Source organism: Pseudophryne corroboree, chromosome 2 (assembly GCF_028390025.1).
Source record: "Pseudophryne corroboree isolate aPseCor3 chromosome 2, aPseCor3.hap2, whole genome shotgun sequence".
NCBI lineage: Eukaryota > Metazoa > Chordata > Amphibia > Anura > Myobatrachidae > Pseudophryne > Pseudophryne corroboree.
The window spans coordinates 414,020,253-414,044,468 of NC_086445.1; the positions used below are offsets into that span (position 1 = coordinate 414,020,253).

General features: G+C 42.2%; 1 protein-coding gene across 12 annotated transcripts in view; it reads right to left on the reverse strand.

Moving 5' to 3' along the window:
• DMD (dystrophin) overlaps positions 1–24,216 on the reverse strand; it is a 3,641,189-nt gene that overhangs the window by 1,212,963 nt on the left and 2,404,010 nt on the right. For all 12 annotated transcript variants that reach the window (XR_010221499.1, XM_063953479.1, XM_063953476.1 and 9 more), the window contains one exon: positions 16,427–16,544. Coding sequence is in view for 11 of the 12 variants with exons in the window: in XM_063953479.1 (XP_063809549.1) it covers positions 16,427–16,544 (118 nt within the window). In the remaining variant the exon portion in view is untranslated. The remainder of the gene's footprint in view (positions 1–16,426; positions 16,545–24,216) is intronic.

The following is a 24,216-nucleotide window of genomic DNA, read 5'->3' on the forward strand; positions in this document are numbered from 1 at the left end:
GATATGCCCCCCAATGCCAGATACACATGTCCCCATAGTGGCAGATATGCCCCCAATGCCAGATACACATGTCCTCACACAGTGCAAGATATGCTCCCAATGCCAGATACACATGTCCTCACACAGTGCCAGATATGCCCCCAGTGCCAGATACACATGTCCCCATAGTTCCAAATATGCCCCCAGTGCCAGATACACATGTTCCCATAGTGCCAGATATGTCCCCAGTGCCAGATACACATGTCCCTACACAGTGCCAGGTAATTCCCCCCCCCCCCACACACACACACACACACACACACACTTCCCCGTGCTGCTCATCGTGCGTCTCTTGTTCTGAAGGGCGGGGAAACTAAGGCTGCTGCTCTTTAGTTGAGGTTGGGGAGGAGAGTGCAGCATGCACCTCACCTGCCCCTCAGTCTCCAGTGGCCGTGGCGCTGTGTAGTTTCCACTAGGCGCCGCTCCGCAAGCCAATCAATGCTCGCAGTCCGGCAGCCAATCAGGAGCCTCTGCTGCCGGACCGCAAGCTCTGATTGGCTCCAGGCTGGCACCGGTTAGTGGGGAGGGGGTTTACACAGGGCTGTGGATGGGATGCAATGCACGTCTCTGCTAGGAGGCGGACACTGCTGCTGCTGTAGGGATGGCTCCAGGCTCCAATATGGCAACTAGAGCTAGCAGCCCCATAAAGTGTGGTGCCCTGTTTGGCCGTTCTATTGGAACATGCCTGGAGGTGGCCCTGCTGGTTATGCTGGGTACACACTGACTAGTGCACCCAGGGAGGGGTTTCTGAGTACCCAGAAAGCCACCCTGATGGACCATGATGAGTGTTTCCCTTGAACTCCTGCACTATATTGTTTGTCCAGGAGTTCAAGGGAAATCAGGATGACCATCGCTTCTCTTACACTTCGTCTAATATGTAGCCAGCTTTTAGTGATGCTTGTCTACAAGACAGTGGCTCATTTTATAGCTATCAGTGATAGAATGTTAAACTCCTCTAAGATGCTGTTACCAGATGAAGTACTGGAAGCATTTCATTTTGTGTGAGTACCCCAATATTTAAATGCTATTTCCTTAATCTATTATGTGAACAGAAGGTAATATTTATCTTCCTTTCACAGCCTCCCCTATGTCACTCACTGACAGTAACAACTCACTTAATAGGTTTTCTACTTCCCTGTGGAAATGTAGACTCTGTATGATGTCTTTTGCATACTGTACTCATTTTCCTGCTCAGGAAAACATGTATGAAGAACTGGGATTTTATATTTTCTTTTCTTTGTACATTGAGCTAATTTGAAGTTCTAAAAACCAGTTAGTGTTTCAGGTAGCTGAATAATTTGTTACTGAGTTTTTCATCTACTGTATTGCTATAGAGGTTTATTTTTACTTTAGGGCCTAATAAACAAGTTTATTTGAGCTCATACTGTACAGTACTTATCTTTTAAGCAAACTTTTAGGTACACGTTGAAGCAAATTTTGCTCTAGGAGATCTAAAGAGCAAAAGCCATTATTTGACATTAATATTATCAAAGGCTGTTTATTACTTAGTGGAATATTGTACATAAAATCACTGGAGTGTTTATACTTGGCTAAATATGTCCTCCATTATCTATTTCACGTCTGTGCAGTAATAAGCCATATTAGACAGAAGCTGCTTCAATAACTCAATAGTCGGACAGTGACTATGGGGGAGATGTACTAAGCAGTGATAAGAGTGAAGAAATGAGCCACTGGAGAAGTTGTCCTTGGCAACCAATCAGCTGCTCTGTATAATTTTAAGGTATGCAAATTATAAATGTTACTTCAATGCTGAGTGGTTGCCATGGGCAACTTCTCTGCTGGCTTACTCTCCACTCTTTTCACTGCTTAGTACAACTCCCCCTTAGGACCATACAGACTTTGGGGTCTATTTACTAAGCCTTTGGTGAAGATAAAGTGGATGGAGATAAAGTACCAGCCAACCAGCTCCTAACTGTCATTTTTCAAACCCAGCCTGTGACATGACAGCTGATTGGCTGATACTTTATCTCTGTCCACTTTATCTCCATCCAAAGCTTAGTAAATAGACCCATTAACTTGCAAAAGTGTAGTGTGGATTGGATGGATTCATATGCTGGGCATACTTACCTACCCCTGAATTTTGGGTGTCTCTCTTAGAGTACTGGGAGAGAAGGCTAGCCTCCTGGATGTCGCCCATTTTCAGCATTAAATGGACAGTTCAGGTCAAGTTATAGCTCGTCATCATATTCCAGCCTCCCCTGTACATTGCAGCAAATTGTGGCTTTATAAAGCAGGAAAGGGCCACATATTATGTGAGTATAACACCATGTTCCTCCAGCTCTTCTCATCAGAGAGGGCAGCCATAATATTGTCAAACATGACACAGGGACAATGTGTTACTACAACAGTGGTCAACTTTATTACATATATCAAATCTAGAATTGATATTTCGATAAAGGAAAATATTCTCATAGCGGTAACACACTTGCAACAAAAAGACATGTAATAAAACCTACCTTTTATCTTTTTAAGGTTAATACAGCAAATATAAAAATATGAAACGTGAAAGTGAAAAAATAAAACCGACAAACTGTTGAAAATGTTTTTTTTTACCCCTTCTGCGTTTATACATCAGTTCCCATCAGGATACTATTCTAAGGATATGGGAAGAGCTGCTGCAATCTGTAGTATGTGGGGAGATACTAGTTTACTATTTAGCACAGTTGAAGAGGAATATTAGGTTGCTGCCAACAGTTTATTTTAGGTTTGTATGTGAAAACGTACTAACTTACAGTAGATATCCTTTACATTTATAAATAAATATGTAATGCATACAGTAGATTGCCTTTATGTATATTTTAGTCTAGGGGAGTCAACTTTTGGCAGTGCAGCTGCTGACGGAACAACACATACCAGCATGCTCTGATACAGTTTTGCTGTTAGTGTATACTAACAGTGTGGCTGGGCATGCTCGGATGTATAAATTCACAGCAGCTGGAGTGTCACATGTTAACTACGCCTGTTTTTAAATATACTTCAAGCAACTGCCTATTGGCTCAAATACAAAAATACTGTAACATAGGTACATACATACTGTATTGTGTTGTGTTGCTGTGTCTTTCCATTTACATACAGTATAACTGAGTGTTCTCATTTGGGAAATATTTCCACCTCTAAACAGGAAATATACACAAATATTATAATTGTCTTTATGTTGCATGTCTGTCAGTAACACTTGAAATATTTCTGGAGATTCTCTGGGAAGTGGGGGCCACACACACAACCTTTAGATGGCCAGGACTTAGTATGGCCTGTTTGATTGTGTCACCTTACTAGAGATCTGACACTTCAGTAACAGGCTAGTTCATAATGTCATAAATATGTGTTGTGTAGAAAAAATAAATAAATAAAACATAGAAAAAGTAGTGTACACAATACACTGGGTTGGCATGTTGAGAAATCATCCTTAACTACTGACATGTCTAAACCCATGTATGTATTAGCAGTGTGTAGATTCAAATTGAACAATTTCTAAAGCTGGAGAGATCAGCCCAAGGGTTGTGACCCCAATTGCATGTTGTGCAAACAGAGGAAATGGGAAAACTGCTAACCATTTTTTCTATTACCTCTAAGGGCAAAGACTATGGTAAATTTGTAATTAATTGATCCTAGGAAAGGTTCACAAGGAAATCCTTCATGATGCAAATTCATATGTGCTTGTCAGGCTGGTTACTCATGACTACTCCAGTTATGCATTGGTGCATTGAGACCATCATACAAAGGGAAAGAAGCTAGTGACATCAACACTTACACTAACCAATTTATGGTGACTGATGAGGGCATTAGTTGATTCTTGGTGCTTATATTGTGTACAGTATAATGGCACTGCATGATGTAAGTCTGCAATATACAGTGCTTTTATCTGATGGTACACAATGGTACTAAGTACAGGCACCTTTTTTTTCTCCTGGAAACAGGAAGTTTGTCTTGAGAGGGGATGCAGTTAATTTACCGGCCACACCACCACCAGAGGGGGAATATATCAGTGTGGCGGATGAAGCTCACCACCGGCCTGAAGCCTAGCAAGCAGACTCACTGTTTTTTACCGATGGGATTCCGGCTGTCAGGAATCTAGCATCTGTCTCCTGACCGCTGGTATTACATAATGGACCCATTGAGAGATGTAGTCAAAAGGTCGACTAACAAAGTCAGTATTCATAATATCGACAGTTATGTCGACATTGTTAAAATGTTGACAGACAATGTGTTGACATTGTCAGAATGTTAGCACTATAATAATAATAATAATAATAATAATGATACATTTGTTTATTTATATAAGCTTTTCTCCAGCTGGACTCAGAGTCACTTTGCAGACAGTAAAAACAGTTTTATTCTGCGTGCAGAATGTTTAGGGTTAGGCTGTGGGAGGAGGTTAGGTTTAAAAAATGGGAGGGTTGGGGGTTACAGTTAGGCACTAATTGGAGGTTTAGGGGTAGGGATTAGTTATAGGAACATGGAAGAAATACTTACTGAATTGCAGGGGGATCGAAGGTCTGACCCAGGATTGAAGGTCACATGACTGTAGGGACCTGGAAGATGTCACTAAAGCTGCTTTGACCGCCAAAAGAAGGTAAGTCAGCGCTGGGCCACCAGGGAAGATATGATAAATGTCAACATTATGACTGTTGACATATCATACCCCCCTGTCATTGCTGCTAAAATATTTTAACACTCCTGTCTGGAAGTTGTATCACCAGACTGCATACGGGCACCTTTATTCCGTAGTATCATATAAAAAACGCATGGATAATATATAACATTAAAGGCTGTTCTTCACAAATGCCATTGTTTTTCTAGAGTCTGTAGGGAGTATTGTACTGAGAGACTACTCTATTGATCCCTAAGTCTTATGCACAGAGTTTTACTAAGTTCTGCTTGTATGTATGACAATGCATTAGTTTCTAAAATCAAAGAACGGTTGCTCCAGGCAGCTAACAGGTACTGGTGTTAAAAATAAGTAGGATGCAAGAAACTTATTTCATATTAAGTTACTAAATGCCAAGTTTGCATTTGCCGTTTGTTGGAAAATAGGGAAACAAGTTATTATCTACAGGACTATTACAGGTAAATTGACTAAGGCGGGAGGTTTTTTTAGAACTAGTGATGTTGCCCATAGCAACCAATCAGATTCTGTCTATTATCTTCTAAAAGCGGCTAGATAAATGTTAAGTAGAATCTGATTGGTTGCTATGAGCAACATCACCAGTTCTAAAAAAAACTCCCACCTTATTACAAGCCTCTTTGCCTCCTGCCCCAGGCACTGATAAAATGGATGCTCCGTTAGTGGTGTGGGCTTCCAGCTTCTTAGACAGGAGCAATGGCTTCCGGGGGGAGGAGACATGCCAAGAGATGGCACAGTACATCCGGCACTGTGCAATTCAACTCCCGGTATGCAACAGTGACTCAGTAGCCACATTTCTGTTATCACCCACCTCATCCCTATAGCAGCTAGCATAGTGCAAACCCCCTTCCCCAGTACAGCTGGTACTGTGCACCTCGCCTCATGCCACCCTGCCTTCACCATTCTCTTGTCTCTGTATTATCGCTATCATTTTCTTATTGCATTAGCTCAATCATCCTACTCCTGTAATGTTCAAATAATCTATTTTCTTTGTAATGTCCTACCAGCCTCTCCTGACTGTACCATCCCTCTATTATTTTTGCCCTCTATCAGCCTCTTTTCAATATTATCCTTATCACCTACTCATGTGTTGTATCTATCAGCCTTCTTTTGTCCCATTGTCCTCTCCTTTCTACTGTATTTATTTCCTTTCTATATTGTAGTTCTCAGTCTATTGATGTCTTACATACTGATCCCTCTTTATTACAGTATAATATCCCCATCCCCCATTTCCTTGTGTTTAATATGGCATAATGTGTATAAGGGGTACTACTGTGTGATGCAATGTGACTTATGGACACTACTGTGTGCTATAATATGAATTGGTACTATTCTGTGGCCACGCCCCTTCCCCATGAAGCCACACCACTATATTTTATGCGCATTGTCCCCATTTTTTATCTTGGAGGGAAGGGGGGGCACGCAAGAGGAATCTTCCGACCTGGGTGCTGCAAAGTCTACAACCAGCCGCGCTTGCACTCTACTTTGCCTGTTCTGCATTTCATAAAAGAGGCCTAAAATTTTCAAAGCCTCTAAGTAGTCATTATGATTGTCATTACCACCAACATTACCTGGACAAAATAGTACCTTTGGGCATATTGTCAAGCTAACAGTAGTGGCAGTGTAAGTGACCAACATGCTGGACAAGCTATTTATCTACAAAATATTGCTGAAAAAGAAAAGTTATTTTTCCAGAATTACTCAGATACCTATATATCAACTTCATTGCCAGATGTGTTTCCTAAAATATGCTAATACATCGATTCAAAGCTAGTGAAGGCAAATGTGTTGCATTTTTAAATGATGTGTGCAAATACTACTGTATCTTGTATTCTGACAAGCAACAGAGTAACTATTTCATCATTTGACTGCTAAAACGACTGACAGTTTAATGATGTAGCTACAGAAATGACTGGTATAGCGCAACATTTAATAGCACAACACTGATGACCATAAAGCTGCCATTTGTTCTGTCTGCTGTCTGCAATATTGCAGTGATATTCGTTACTGCAAACTCTCTACATTTTGCAGACCTGCAGTAGATTTCAGGGGGGATAACGGCCTTTATGGGGTATTTATAGAACAATACTGTCTTTATATCAGCATATGTCAAATAAAAGTGGTAACACAATTAAAGCAATGAAATAATAAATATTTAAATATAATAAAATATATTCTAATATATTAATTATGACTGGCAGTGATACAAACAGTAAATAGCTAGTTAGGTATGATCTTAAGTGGACTACACCTACTAGGGACTTACTCTAATGTTGTCATGTTTGTGTGTGCCCCCTTTGAATCATTTCCTGTAATGCAATAAATTCAAGTCTCATATAATGGTCACACTGTAGGCTCACTGCTTGGTTGGAACTCAGGTTTGTGGCCAATTTAAAAACAGAATTGGTGATTTAACCAAGCAGCAGGCAGCACTTGTAGACTGTCATTGGGTTGCTCCAAAGACACATCGAAGCACACCCGATCAGCCTCTCCACACAGCCTGTACATCATTAAAAGCTCTCTGAAAACCCATTTCTTTTTTAGCTTTTTCTCAACTGCCACCTTTACTACCCACACTAATACACACTCACATCTGTCCCAGAGAACCTTACGAATACTGTATATGACTATAATATTGACTAGTCAAACACAGGGTATATCACATTCACTTTTTTACTGACTTAGTACAGGAAGTGAGAGTTTTTAAAACAGTGGTTCAAGAGGACGAAGGCACTGCAGCCCAGCTGAGCTATAGTAATGTTTAATTCAGTATCTTTTTATTTTAATAAAAATTATTTAAAAATTGCTGCAACAAGCAAACACATTATTCCAAATTATTTTTTCTATTCTGGCAAAGCCATCTGAGGATGGTATTAATAGATACTTGATAAATAGGACTCTCCATTAGGGAGTAACCCCACTAATATGTAGGTCAAAGGGAAAACAAAGAAAAACATCTTTATTCTCTCTCTCTCTCTCTCTCTCTCTCTCTATATATATATACAGTGTGTATGTATGTATATATAATATATATATATATTTTAGATACACACTAGCTCATTTTTACTGATCCATCCAGATGACAACTGCTAGACTAGAAACCCCAGTTGATCTCAGTTGGTCGAATACCTACCCTGTCACCCACTACCTTTCTGTCTCCCACTGATTCTCTGTCAGTCACTGCCTCACATTCTGCCTCTCCCCCACATCACTATCTCTCAAACACCCTCTCCCTGTCACTTTTTGCTTCTCCCCATCATCAACTGTCTTTCCCCATCACCCTGTCCTGTCACCCACTTCCTCTTCATCTCCTACTATTGCTCTCCATCACCTCTCACTCCTGTCACCCTCTCCCTGTCACCCACTGCCTCTTCCTGTCATCCTCTATGTCACCCACTGCCTTCCCCTGTCACCCATTCCCTGGCTTCACCCACTGCCTCTCCTATCACCTTTTCCCACGGGTCACCCACTGCCTCCCCCTGTCACCCATTCCCTGGCATCACCCCCTTCCTCCAACTGTCAACCATTTCCTGGCATCACCCACTTCCTTCCCCTGTCAATCATAGGACATAAAAAAGTCACAGAAACAGTTGGGAGCTTTAAATCACTTGTCAGCAGGCCAGATGGCAAGCCAGTCCCTAAGCCTCTTATGGTGAAGTGCCCTATGTGATCAAAATGTTTTGTTTGTTTTTTTGTTTCTTTGAAAAAGATCTGGTATGGTACCGAGACATCTGTTTATATCTGTACACTGGTGGTAAGTAAATTAAAAAGCACAACTTGCCTTTGTATTTATGAATATTGGTGAGTGCCCTCTTTTTTGTTTTATTTTAGTAAGCGATGGACACCCATTGCTATAGTGAGGGAGCACCCCAGCATAATATGGAGCTGAAGTGTATGCGGGCTATATACATACATATATCTTACACATGCCCACACATGCTCCCTTTTTCTTTGAAACTGATCTTGAGTTAATGGGCCCAATTTATGTTTGTATGCAATTACCTAAGCAGCTGTGATTTTTTTAGGCTACGGAATTGCTAATGTTAGCAAGTGAAGCTGCCACCCTGAAATTAATGACACCCACTGGAGGGATCACAAACTCATTCACAACTGCTTACACATTCACAGCCTATACGCAAGAAAGTGTAACATTGACTGTAAGGGTAGATATATGGCTATGTGGACTGGCCGTGGCGGTAGAGATGCTGGTGTCATGTTTCTCTATGTACATGATCGCAGCTGAAGGCAGATATACCCCCTGAAAATGACCATGATATGCCTGCATTTTTGCCACCACTCCCAGATACCTCCCCCTAACAGTCCATTCCTTTCAATCACATGAGTTAAAGTTCTCAGTACAAGCACAATCACATACGCCACCTTGGCGCATGCGCACTGCAATCACGGCACATGTGCATGCTGCCGATAGTCGCTCCATTGTGTGAACATCGGCATTGCGTAAACACATGAATTAGGCCCAATGTCCCTAGATTTCTATAAATATGTTACCATTATTTTGTTGGGAGAAAATATATTACTGTACTGAAAATATTTAACTGGTATCTCATTCAGACAAGCTTTGCATTATTTATCTTATTTTTTTCCACAATCATTCTTACTTGTTATGTTTAATGAGGCAGAAATAAATTAGTTACTTGAATAATGGTATTTCTGAAACAACAGACTTTCCTGATTTGAACCTTCTGCATGTTTAATTATGACTAGATGCAGTCAAGCAGTGCATTGAGCGGTGTAAATGTAGTAGAAATATTTCTAATGCTATTCATGTATTTGAGCCATTGTAAATTGAAAATAAGAACCAAACCAAATCTGATTAACAGCAGTAATATAAAACTAGTAAAAAGAACCTAAATCCAGTACACTGTCAATAGACATAGAGGCATAGTCTCAGGTAGCATATTTTGGATTCACCAAAATTATGAAAATAAAGCTTATAGAAATATATATAGTATAGTAAGTGGCTGATATATAATTATAACTTTTGTTATCGTTATTATTATTTTTACATTATTATTATTATTATTATTATTATTATAGATCTAATAATAATTAAAAAGCTACATATGTCTTTTGAAGAGCATAAAATGAATAAACAAGTACTGATAAAATATAATAAGATTTTACTCACCGGTAAATCTATTTCTCGTAGTCCGTAGTGGATGCTGGGACTCCGTAAGGACCATGGGATTAGCGGCTCCGCAGGAGACTGGGCACAACTAAAGAAAGCTTTAGGACTACCTGGTGTGCACTGGCTCCTCCCACTAAGACCCTCCTCCAGACCTCAGTTAGGATACTGTGCCCGGAAGAGCTGACACAATAAGGAAGGATTTTGAATCCCGGGTAAGACTCATACCAGCCACACCAATCACACCGTATAACTCGTGATACTATACCCAGTTAACAGTATGAAATATAACTGAGCCTCTCAACAGATGGCTCAACAATAACCCTTTAGTTAGGCAATAACTATATACAAGAATTGCAGACAATCCGCACTTGGGATGGGCGCCCAGCATCCACTACGGACTACGAGAAATAGATTTACCGGTGAGTAAAATCTTATTTTCTCTGACGTCCTAAGTGGATGCTGGGACTCCGTAAGGACCATGGGTTATACCAAAGCTCCCAAACGGGCGGGAGAGTGCGGATGACTCTCCAGCACCGAATGAGCAAACTCTAGGTCCTACTCAGCCAGGGTATCAAACTTGTAGACTCTTGCAAAAGTGTTTGAACTTGACCAAGTAACAGCTCAGCAAATTTGTAAAGCCGAGACCCCTCGGGCAGCCGCCCAAGAAGAGCCCCTTTCCTTGTGGAATGGGCTTTTACAGATTTAGGGTGCGGCAGTCCAGCCGCAGAATGTGCAAGTTGAATCGTGCTACAGATCCAGCGAGCAATAGTCTGCTTAGAAGCAGGAGCACCCAGCTTGTTGGGTGCATACAGGAGAAATAGCGAGTCAGTTTTCCTGACTCCAGCTGTCCTGGAAACATATATTTTTCAGGGCCCTGACTACATCCAGTAACTTGGAATCCTCCAAGTCCCAAGTAGCCGCAGGCACCACAATAGGTTGGTTCACATGAAAAACTGATACCACCTTAGGAAGGAATTGGGAACGAGTCCTCAATTCCGCCTTATCCATATAAAAAACAGATAAAGGATTTTGTATGACAAGGCCGCCAATTCTGATACACGCCTGGCCGACGCCAAGGCCCACAGAATGACCACTTTCCACGTGAGGTATTATAGCTCCACGGATTTAAGTGGCTCAACCCAATGCGACTTCAGGAAATCCAACACCACTTTGAGATCCCATGGTGCCACTGGAGGCACAAACGGGGGCTGACTATGCAGCACTCCCTTAACAAAAGTCTGAACTTCAGGCAGTGAAGCCAGTTCAATTTTGGAAGAAAATCGATAGAGCCGAAATCTGGACCTTAATGGAACCCAATTTTAGGCCCATAGTCACCTCTGACTGTAGGAAGTGCAGAAATCGACCTAGCTGAAATTTCTCCTTTGGGGCCTTCCTGGCCTCACAGTACGCAACATATTTTCGCCATATGTGGTGATAATGGTTTGCGTTCACTTCTTTCCTAGCTTTAAATAGCGTAGGGATAACTTCCTCCGGAATTCCCTTTTCCTTCAGGATCCGGCGTTCAACCGCCATGCCATCAACGCAGCCGCGCTACGTCTTGGAACAGACAGGCCCCCTGCTGCAGCAGGTCCTGTCTGAGCGGCAGAGGCCATAGGTCCTCTGAGATCATTTTTTGGAGTTCTGGTTACCAAGCTCTTCTTGGCCAACCCGGAACAATGAGTATAGTTCTTACTCCTCTCCTTCTTATTATTCTCATTACCCTGGGTAAGAGAGGCAGAGAAGGGAACACATACACCGACTGGTACACCCACAGTGTTACCAGAGCATCCACAGCTATCGCCTGAGGGTCCTTGACCTGGCGCAATATCTTTGTAACTTTTAGTTGAGGCGGGACGCCATCATGTCCACCTGTGGCCTTTCCCAACGGTGTACAATCATTTGGAAGACTTCTGGATGAAGTCCCCACTCTCCCGGGTGGAGGTCGTGTCTTCTGCGAAAGTCTGCTTCTCAGTTGTCCACTCCGGGAATGAACACTGCTGACAGTGCTAACACATGATTTTCCGCCCATCGGACAATCCTTGTGGCTTCTGCCATCGCCATCCTGCTTCTTGTGCTGCCCTGTCGGTTTACATGAGCGACCGCCGTGATGTTGTCTGACTGGATCAGCACCAGCCGGTGTTGAAGCAGGGGCCTAGCCTGACTTAGGGCATTGTAAATGCCCTCAGTTCCAGCATATTTATGTGTAGGGAAGTCTCCTGACTTTTCCATAGCCTTGTAAGTTCCTTCACTGTGTGACTGCCCCCCAGCCTCGAAGGCTGGCATCCGTGGTCACCAGGACCCAGTCCTGTATGCCGAATCTGCGGCCCCCTAGAAGATGAGCACTCTACAGCCACCACAACAGCGACACCCTGACCCTTGGAGACAGGGTTATCCGCCGATGCATCTGAAGATGCGACCCGGACCACTTGTCCAACAGATCCCACTGGAAAATCCTTGCATGGGACTTGGCGAATGGAATTTCTTCGTAAGAAGCTACCATCTTTCCCAGGGCTTGCGTGCATTGATGCACCGACACCTGTATACGTATTAGGAGGTCTCTGTCTAGAGACAACAACTCCTTGGACTTCTCCTCCGGGAAAAAACCTTTTTATCCTGTTCTGTGTCCAGAACCATACCCAGGAACAGTAGACGCGTCGTAGGAACCAGCTGCGACTTTGGAATATTCAGAAACCAGCCGTGCTGTTGTAGCACTTCCCGAGATAGTGCTACTCCGACGAACAACTGCTCCCTGGACCTCGCCTTTATAAGGAGATCGTCCAAGTACGGGATAATTATTTCGGCCATTACCTTGGTAAATACCTCGGTGCCGGGGACAGACCAACGGCAACGTCTGGAATTGGTAATGACAATCCTGTACCACAATATTGAGGTACTCCTGGTGAAGAGGGTAAATAGGGACATGCAGGTAATCATCCTTGATGTCCAGTGCTACCATGAAATTCTCCAGGCTTGCAATAATCGCCCTGAGCGATTCCATTTTGAACTTGAACCTTCGTATATAAGTGTTTAAGGCTTTCCATTTTAGAATGGGTTTCATCGAACCGTCTGGTTTCGGTACCACAACATTTTGGAATAGTAACCCCGGCCTTGTTGAAGGAGGGGTACCTTGATTTCACCTGCTGGAAGTACAGCTTGTGAATTGCCGCCAGTACTACCTTTCTCCGAGGGCAGCAGGCAAGGCTGATGTGAGGTAACGGCGAGGGGGAGTCGCCTCGAACTCCAGCCTGTATCCCTGTGATACTATTTGCAGAACCTAGAGATCCACCTGTGGGCAAGCCCACTGGTCCCTGAAGTTCCCGAGACGCGCCCCTACCGCACCTGTCTTCACCTGTGGAGCCCCAGCGTCATGCGGTGGACTCAGAGGAAGCGGGGGAAGATTTTTGATTCTGGGAACTGGCTGCTGGTGCAGCTTTTTTCCTTCTTCCCTTGTCTCTGTGCAGAAAGGAAGCGCCCTTGACCCGCTTGCTTTTCTGAAGCCGAAAGGACTGTACCTGAAAATACGGTGCTTTCCTAGGCTGTGAGGAAACCTGAGGTAAAAAATTTTTATTTTTTTATTCCCAGCTGTTGCTGTGGATACGAGGTCCCAGAGACCATCCCCAAACAATTCCTCACCCTTATAAGGCAGAAACTCCATGTGCCTTTTACAGGCAGCATCACCTATCCGCTGCCGGGTTTCTAATACCCTCCTGGCAGAATGGACATTGCATTAATTCAGGATGCCAGCCGGCAAATATCCCTCTGTGCATCCTTTATATATAAGACAACTTCTTAAATATGCTCAATGTTAGCAAAATATTATCCCTGTCTTAGTGTATTAATATTATCTGACAGGGTATCAGACCACGCTGCAGCACCACTTGCTGAGGCAATTGCAGGTTTCAGTATATAACCTGAGTGTGTAAATACAGACTTCAGGATCGCCTCCTGCTTTTTATCAGCAGGTTCCTTCAAGGTGGCCGTATCCTAAGACGGCAGTGCCACCTTTTGACAAACGTGTGAGCGCCTTATCCACCCTAAGGGATATCTCCCAACGTGACCTATCCTCTGGCGGGAAAGGGTACGCCATCAGTAACTTTTTAGAAATTACCAGTTTCTTATCGGGGGAAACCACGCTTCTTTACACACTTCATTCATTCATCTGATGGGGGAACAAAACACTGGCTACTTTTTCTCCCCAAAAATAAAACCCCTTTTATGTGGTACTTGGGTTCATGTCAGAAAATGCGTAACACATTTTTCATTGCCGAGATCATGTAACGGATGTTCCTAGTGGATTGTGTATATGTCTCAATTGAGCCCCTGATGGCCTTTGAGACGCCTGGGCAGGCGCGGGCTGAGAAGCCGGCTGTCCCACAGCTGTTACGTCATCCAGCCTTTTATGTAAGGAGTTGACACTGTCGGTTAAAACCTTCCACCTATCCATCCACTCTGGTGTCGGCCCCACAGGGGGCGACATCCCATTTATCGGCCTCTGCTCCGCCTCCACGTAACCTTCCTCATCCAACATGTCGACACAGCCGTACCGACACACCGCACACACACAGGAAATGCTCTGACTGAGGACAGGACCCCACAAAGTCCTTTGGGGAGACCGAGAGAGAGTATGCCAGCACACACCAGAGCGCTATATAATGCAGGGATTAACACTATAACTGAGTGATTTTTCCCCAAATAGCTGCTTGTATACATATATTGCGCCTAAATTTAGTGCCCCCCCTCTCTTTTTAACCCTTTGAGCCTGAAAACTACAGGGGAGAGCCTGGGGAGCTGTCTTCCAGCTGCACTGTGAAGAGAAAATGGCGCCAGTGTGCTGAGGGAGAAGCCCCGCCCCTTTTTCGGCGGACTTTCTCCCGCTTTTTCTGGAATACTGGCAGGGGTAATTTTACATCTATATAGCCTCTAGGACTATATATGATGTAGATTTGCCAGCCAAGGTGTCATATATTGCCCTCAGGGCGCCCCCCCCAGCGCCCTGCACCCATCAGAGACCGGAGTGTGAGGTGTACATGAGGAGCAATGGCGCACAGCTGCAGTGCTGTGCGCTACCTTGGTGAAGACCGAAGTCTTCTGCTGCCGATTTTCCGGACTCTTCATGCTTCTGGCTCTGTAAGGGGGACGGCGGCGCGGCTCCGGGAACGAACACCAAGGTTGGGTCCTGCGGTCGATCCCTCTGGAGCTAATGGTGTCCAGTAGCCTAAGAAGCCCAAACTACCACCTGTTAGGTAGGTTCGCTTCTTCTCCCCTTAGTCCCTCGCTGCAGTGAGTCTGTTGCCAGCAGATCTCACTGTAAAATAAAAAACCTAAATATACTTTCTTTCTAGGAGCTCGGGAGAGCCCCTAGTGTGCATCCAGCTCAGCCGGGCACAAGAATCTAACTGAGGTCTGGAGGAGGGTCTTAGTGGGAGGAGCCAGTGCACACCAGGTAGTCCTAAAGCTTTCTTTAGTTGTGCCCAGTCTCCTGCAGAGCCGCTAATCCCATGGTCCTTACGAAGTCCCAGCATCCACTTAGGACGTCAGAGAAATATAAGAGATAAGGAACTGCCACATCAAGAAGCAAAAAACACCACCCCACAGCTGCAGAGAGGGTGATCAGGCCAGGGAGCTACACAACTGATTACCCTTCATTTTTTTTAATAACTACTCTCATCATCTTCTCATCATAATCCCATCATTTCTCCACAAACTTTCATATTCCACAAAATAAACTGCTCTCAATGCTAGTATACCAGAAATATGAAAAAAGACATACTGTACATTACTGAAATTTAGAACAATTATAAATATTTGTTGCTGCTAGGCTTCAAAATATAAAATTGGAGATAGAACTAATCAACCAATATAACCCAATAGTAGATAAGTGCCCCCAACTGTATTTAATCTTCATTACTTGTGCAAAGCACCCAGATTAATTGACAGTTATTGTTCCTGATTAAAATCTGTTACTGACAATCTAGAGATTGTCACATTTTTTCTCTGGACTGTGCAATACTCATGAATTCAATTTTTATGTCATTTACAAACAAGTGATTCTACTGCTCCACTCACAATTGCTGAAAACTACTAGGTGAGTTGAAGTAAATTACTAATCCTTATCTTTCCCGTATACATAAGGAGACAGGAAGCTATTACAGCCCATGATGAACCACAGTAGCAGCCCCCATTTCCTCCAGGATAATTTTACTATTTTATATCATAAAGCCTTGTGACAAAGTTATTGTATGACTGGGCCAATGAGTTCAAGCAAAAAGACACACAGCCAACTTGGTATTATATACTGTACTGAAAAGAGAATTTTCTCTAAAAAAGTGGATAGGCTACAGGGGCCCAGTAGAAAGATAAAAAAACCTACAGAGCCATATACAGTAGGTTCATTACGGAGTTCATACTATATTTTATAGCACTAGCCCTGTCCATCTCTCAGTGCTGATACTTATCTGCAAAAAACAAAGAACGTCCTGTAGCTGTTTTGTCTTGCTTGTCAGTAGTCCCTATTGTCTGCTTGCTTGCAGTTTGGTTCCTTAAAAATGCATTCTCTTAAATTTAGATTATTAATAGCAAGTAAATGCACTTACTGCGATCTGTAACCACTGCACGAGCCTCTGGGTTGCTTGTTTTGTTTTTCAAGTTCTGTGCTGCAGTTATAAGTTCTTCCAAGTGGGGACGTTTTTGTTCTAAATCCAGCAGAGTTACCTATAAAGAGACAGAACAAGAATAAAAACAAAATATGTGTTTATTTGCCTAGTCACAGAACACAGTATTTACAGTAACAAAGCAATGAACTTTACAGTACATTAGAAACTAAGGCCATTTAAATTACATTAACAGTCATTTTCAAAACATCATATAGCTATCCATATGACTGCACTTCCATGCACCCGTTTCACATTATATCTTCTTCTTCCATTTCATAAATTGGTAGCTACAGATGAAAGTTGTGGTAGATCTTCACATGAGTAAATGTGTGAAGAAGCAGTGATGATACATTCTTCATGTTCCAATGCTGCTTTTCTATTCCACTGTATTTGTAAATTCTTCTCTCTGCTGAATTTACAGTCTATATAGAGAGCTGGGATGCCAGTAGTATTAATACTGTATATTAGGCTTTATCTTTTGTTTGTGGTAGGAGTAGGAACACGTTAGGCCATGCTGGGAAAACATGCCCCAAATGTCTAATTAGTCAACTTTTTTGAACAGTTTTTTTAAAGTGTCACTCATCTTTAATAGCAGCTTTCAGCCAATATTAAGTTACATCATTTGATTTGTTTATATATACACATTCTGTAGTTACCTTTTTGGGGCACAAATGACTCACCAAACTTACAATAGATATAGTGACATGCAAATTAGCTGGTTGTGGCTTCATACATCATATAGAAAATGCATGTTGTTCAGTATACAAAGGGGTATTGAATTGTCAGCATAGCCTCTCAAGTATATATAGGAGGTTTAATTCTTAACAGAAGCTCTGAGATATAGAAAATTGCCTGTATCTTCCAAGTAGGCATTGCTAGTAGTGATAGTTGGGAGGGCTTTTTTTATATGGGGATGTAGGTATAAGGTGTATGTCATGGATATCATGATAGGTTTTGCTCTGTGTTACGTGGAAAACTAAGATAAATAAAATCTGAATAATAAAAATAAAATAATATAATCACTAAAACACAATTGTGAAATGAACATAAATAAATTTTATAAAAATAAAATAACTAAATAAGCAACCTACTGTATAATAAAAATAAAGTAATGGGAAATAAAATGAGAGATACCAAAATTGCATGAGAAGTTAAAGAAATGCACAAAAATGGAGGATGAGAATAGTATACTCTAAAGGTAGTATTGGGTCAAAGAAAAAGGAACCAGAATACAGAAGGGGAAAGATATTGAAGAAGCATTATTGGTGTTTCCATGGCCACAAAAAAATGGAAACAAGTATCCTTTAGACCAGTAGCACATATAAGCCACAGTAGACGGGACTTCTGTACCCATTTGAGGCTGCCACCACTGCTAATTGTGCTGAAACTCATTGTTGCAGAGATCTCTTTTCTAATTAGAACACACCAAAGACTTTGTTTATTTGTGTTTTTACGTACAGTGATGTTTATTGAAAATGTGGTAATAAATAACTACTAATTAGGTTTACTTGAAACCCCTTTCCCTATATTTTCAATCTGAGCAACTTGCATGACTGCACTATAAAGCTTAATTGAGATCTTGATTTTTTAAGTTTGATGTCAATTTGCAAGTATAAAGATATCTTACTTACCCACAAAATAAAATCAGCACTTGAAGTACTGTATGAAAAATGATCTTACAAGAATGAAAGCCAAATCCACTCCTAAGTGTACTTTGTAGTTCCGGTCACTCCACCAAGGTCTTTTGCATACTGAAACAGCATCAGAACTCCATTACGAGTCTGCAATCTGTAAAACTGCAGGGAGCTGGGCACATCTATATAGAGCTGGGTACACACTGGACAACATTTCTGAACAACATATTGTTCAAATCTTCCAGTGTTTACCCACTGTATCATTAGCGATGCGTACTCCTGCTGGTCACTTGCATCATCACTCATCGGCTATACATGCAGCTCAATCTGGTGATGTCGCAAGTGATGCCACCGCTGCCTAATGCAGTACAGCTCAGTTCCTCCCCCTGACGCTGCTCCATCGCCACCGATATTGCCAGGTACACACTTCTAGTGTATACCCAGTTTCAGTTGGTGAATTGATTTGCCCCAATAGGGTAGTCAGAATGGATCCAGCACCCTATGCAGCAACCAGATCAGCTATTGGATGATTAGGAGCAGATGTAGATATTCTAATGTTTTCAATTACAATTTAGCGAGGGAGTCTGACATTCCTTTTACTTACATGCAATGTTCCAGCCTTTCAACCATGAAACAAAAATCCATTTTTCAAGCTAAACAATGGAATAAAACAAAATATTCTATGGAGGAAACTGAATTACTGCACCACAATTTAAAAAAAAAAAGAGTCTACTAAAGTGTAGCACATTAAAATATTGTGGCAGTATGAAGGTCAATTGCATTACGGACACATGGATTCTATGTGGAGCAACAGGGATCTACTCACACAGGGAAAAAGGGGTGTGTGACCACGCCTAGAGGCTGCCTTGTTGAGACAGAGCCCAAGTGGGGCATGAGCAGTCAGAGAGCCCAGGTCGGGAATGTGTAGTCAGAGCTCAGTGTGCTAGCAAGCCATTGGGGGGCCACAAGGCCAGTGTCTACCCCTGTAGACAGGGGTAGACTACCCCTGTAGACACTGTAGACAGGGAGACCACCAAACTCTGTAACTGCATTTGTGTGATCTGGCAGTGAGCCAAACTAGGCCAAATCTTGTGATTAAGCTGCAAGAAAGAAGTCAAGACTGAGAGACTTTGTTGCAGACTAGCTGCTTAAATATAGAGAAGGGAGAAGCAGTAAGATAGTGCCCTATGTAGGGGTTAGGCTGCTTGTTATTTTCTGTTTGTTTACATGACTCACTAAAGTTTATTTTTGTTGGAAGCTGATTCATCTACAGTGCTAGTTTATTTTTGGATTTTAGGAGGTAGCCGAAGTACCTGGAGTAAACCCACACAAGCACAGGGAGAATATACCAACTAGACCTCAGTGGTGTGAGGTAGTAATGTTATACAATTCACCATACATGCTTATATTTAAGCAAAAGCCTAATATTTGGAAGGGTCTTTTAAGGTTACGTTTAATGTTGTTAATAATTCATATTTACATAGAAATGTTCTCCTAATAGGAAGCACTTTACATTTTTGCAGAAGATTGATGCAGTTATCTTGGGTTTACTGTCCAATGTAATACAGTAGTCCATTCCTCATTGAAGCTTACAGTCTATTTTCCCACATGCACAAACATCCATTGTTTGGTTACAAGATGAATAACCTATCAGTACCCAGAGAAAACCTATGTGACGAGCAGAACACACAAACTCCACGCACATTGTCCTCTAGTTGGAATGGAACCCTTGACACCACTGCTGGGAGTTACCGCTGTGCTGGCTTATAATGTTATAAATGCAGTCCTTCCACAGTAACCAATAGTTCTGTTGTGCGAAGTGTACAACACACCAAGATATTAAAGGATGACCTCAAATTAGCAATTTGTTGATTCCAATATCACTGTATATAATTTTTTTGAACCTCTTTCAACTTTAACTGAATTATATCATGTAACTAAGTAAACAGCAGACAATGCACTCTTAGAGGTATATTCAATAACTGTCGGAAAGACGGCAGCAACCGACAGTTTTAGGTCGGAAGGGGTTCCGACCTACAGTATTCATTAGGGCCACGTTTATTACGACAAGTCGGGAAACCCCGACTTTTCGGAATGCTGTTGGAATGCACGCAGATCGGCGGCTTCAGCCGACAATCAGCGTGCATTGTCGGAAGCGGGGCCAAACCCGACAGGTTTTAGCCTCGTTTCCGACAAACTCAATTTGACTTGAAAACAAGTCGGATTGAGGTGAGGAGACGGGGAGCGGTGCGGCGGGCTATGGGGATCGGGGATGAGAGGTACCTTGACGGCCGTCCCAGGCCAGGCACCTCTCTCCCTGCAGTGCCTCCCCCCGCCGCCACAGACATCACCCTCTGCCGGCCACCACTGGAAGCTCCTACTGTCGCATGCAGCTGCCCAGCTCCCCCCACCACCCGCAGCAGCCCAGCTTCCCCCGCTGCTGTCAGCGCACCCGGCAGCCACTGACAGCAGTGGCAGGACAGGGGTCGGATTTGGCTGTCCATTGAATAGGGGTTGTCGGGTCCATTCCGACAACTGCATGTCGGAATGGACACTACTCTTATTGAATATACCCCTTAGTGATTAATATAAATAACTGCTACAAATTTAAATACAGTAGTGTAAATAAAAGTTTCAATGACTACAAATAAGTAACACTACTCTGATCACTTGTCAGGCACTAGATTAAAACATACCAAAAAATTATTTTCTAAGTTAAACACAACAAATCTATAAGAGAGGTGCAGGCAAAATCCAGTAGTATGCTATAAAAAAGGTGCTTGGGGTGGTAGTCTTGGACTCAAGATAATAATTTGTACTTCTCAATATACTGTAAACCATATGCGGATGCAAGACAGTGGCAAAGTGAACTTGGAGTGAGGAAGCTTGCTGTATTTTACAGTGAACTTGGGGGTATGTCATTGTAGTGTATTAGAAAATACATCATATTAAACTTTAGCATGTATTACGTGTTGCAGTAAACCTGGTGTGTAGGGAATGCTATGCATTCTAGTAATATGGTTACAAGGAGAGGCACTGACCGTATAGGCAGTTAGGTGCCCTGTGAAGGGTGATGAGGGTGGTAGGGTACCGTGATGAGTTAGGCTGAGAGGAAGAAGCATTTACAGCATTCTGGTCATCACCTGTGAATGTCCATGATGGTTTCCCTATGTGTGACACTTATTCTTTATTTCAAGTACAGGTTGTTAGTTCTGTGAAATGATTTAATTGTTCCAGCAAAAGCTAAATTAGAGCCTGTATAAACAAATACATTATTCTTACTAAAGGTCCATTTCCTAAAAAATTTTTTTAGTTTCAGGGGCTATAACACCATACCTGCCAACTGTCCCTATTTTCACGGGACAGTCTGTTTTTTGGGCACTATCCCACTGTCCCACCTGCAGGCCACAGTGTCCCGTGGTGGTGGTGGTGGTGGCGGTGGGCGCAGGAAGGGGGGGGCAGTTGGGAGACTCCCTGTCACTCTGCAGAGCAGCAGTAAATAGAACCTGTCCGCATGCGCACAGCATCTATTCACCAGAGACAGAGGGACTGGGGGCATGCCTGCAGCTCACAAAGCACTGGGCATGCCCTCACAGTGATGAATGCAGGAGGCGTGGCTTGGGATAGCAGCATTACTGCATAGTTACGCCCCTTTCCCTGAAGCCACCCAAGTTTTTGGGAGTTTTGCAATGCTGGAGTCCCGAATCTCAAAAGTTGAAAGTTGGGAGATGTGTAACACAACAGATGATTTTTTTTATATTCATCTTTACATTTTATTGCACGTGTGTTTTAGCCCCAGAAAATCAAATTGCTGAAAATCGATCTTTAGTAAATCTACCCCTTAAAGTCTGAAGGTGTACAGTACAACATTTATGGAAATCAAAAAGTAGAGAGGGAATGAAAAAAAAAAAAAAAAAATTTGAATTCAGTTTGCTGTAGTATTTGGGTTAAAACAGAGCATAAGCGTTCAGCGTTTTGTGTAACAGTAAGTTCTAATGAGGAGAGTGTTCTTCCCACACATAATTCCATTTTGTTACAGACTTTTAACATACAGATTAATGTACATAGAGATCTAAAAGCCACCACATTGCTGCATTGTGAAGCATAGTTATGTTACATGTAACAATTGTTTCTTATAAAGTGCAGCACAACCCCAAATACAAAGTATGACTAACTTCTATCCACTCTGGTGTGGTGAATAAAGTGGCACATATATTGCTAAATCTCATTAACCTGCATGCACAACGTAGCTCCGTGTCGTCTCATTGAGTGATCAACTTATTATAGTGCCAACCCGGGACAAACCAGAGAAAAAAAGTTAAATGCAGCCCTGACATTGTCATATTATTTGACGGTTGAAAGGTGATTTACACCTTGGGCCCTCATTCCGAGTTGATCGCTCGCAAGGCGATTTTAGCAGAGTTACACACGCTAAGCCGCCGCCTACTGGGAGTGAATCTTAGCTTCTTAAAATTGCGAACGATGTATTCGCAATATTGCGATTACAAACTACTTAGCAGTTTCAGAGTAGCTTCAGACTTACTCGGCATCTGCGATCAGTTCAGTGCTTGTCGTTCCTGGTTTGACGTCACAAACACACCCAGCGTTCGCCCAGACACTCCCCCGTTTCTCCAGCCACTCCTGCGTTTTTTCCGGAAACGGTAGCGTTTTCATCCACACGCCCATAAAACGCCGTGTTTCCGCCCGGTAACACCCATTTCCTGTCAATCACATTACGTTCGCCGGAGCGAAGAAAAAGCCGTGAGTAAAAATACTATCTTCATAGCAAATTTACTTGGCGCAGTCGCAGTGCGAACATTGCGCATGCGTACTAAGCAGAAAAACGCTGCGATGCGATGAAATTTACCGAGCGAACAACTCGGAATGAGGGCCTTAATTAGATTAATTACACCATCCTGAGATGGAAATTAGCTGAGAAATTCTTAAAATTATGAATTTTCGGAGTTTGCTGAATTAGGAAATTAGTAGGCATTCTTCTTCTGTCAGGTAAGCAAGAGATATCAGTGAAATTTCCTGGATTACATAGATAATGAATTAGAGAAAATATGTTTAAATAAATAAATAAATAACAATGTTTTGAATTGCAAAACAGATGGTAATGGAGCAAGGTTCTGATACAGAATATAGACATTATAAAGATAGACAGTCATTAGGTCTACAGTAAAAGGTTGACAGTCAAAAGGTCAACAGAGTCAAAAGGTCGGCAGTCAAAAGGTCGACAGGGTAAAAAATAAAATTTGAGGTGTTTTCTGTTTTTACATTTTTTTACCCCAATTTGTTGAAATGCGTCCCCTCGCAGGCTCGCTTTGGTCACCACGATTCGGGCACGGTGGTTCACTCCACTTCACTCACCACAAGATTAATAATGGTGATAGTTTGTGACATATATAGTCAGTTTGATGAAGTGCATTCACTCGCCACGCTTCGGACTCAGTTACTAAAGGTAATAGTTTGTAACATGGATAGTAAATGCAGCAAAAGTTGTAAAAATGTTTTTAAAACATTGTGTCGACCTATTGACCCTGTCAACTTTTTGACTGTCGACCTTTTGACCCTGTGCATGTTGACCATTAGTGGTTAACTTACTGACTGTAGACCTTTTTTATTGTAGATCTATGAACTGGATACCATGGAGCAATGGATGATCTATTCAACGTATGCTTTACTCACTGCAAATGGTGCTGTCACATTGGATGATTTATCACATTTCAGGATTTTTATGACTTATCCATTTGACAACAAAAACAGTACTGCTTTCAGCCTGTCTTTTTTATTTTTAAACCCATATCAGAATGATATTGTTCCAACCAGCCAACTAGTTGACTAAACGGAATGATAATCTGTCAGTGTATGGGAGCAAACAATCAGCCGTTTGCTCCCACAATCCAAAAAAATGGCAAAAATGCTGAAAAAATGGTGACAATACATACGAAGAAGCGCATCAAATAGTGATAACCTGGTATTTGACCACATCCTTTCTAGGGTCCTCAATAACCCAGTTTCCGGTGTAATGATCCCGATAGTAAAAAGAGAAATAAAAAGTGCATACAGTGAAGAACAATTTTTAAATTTACA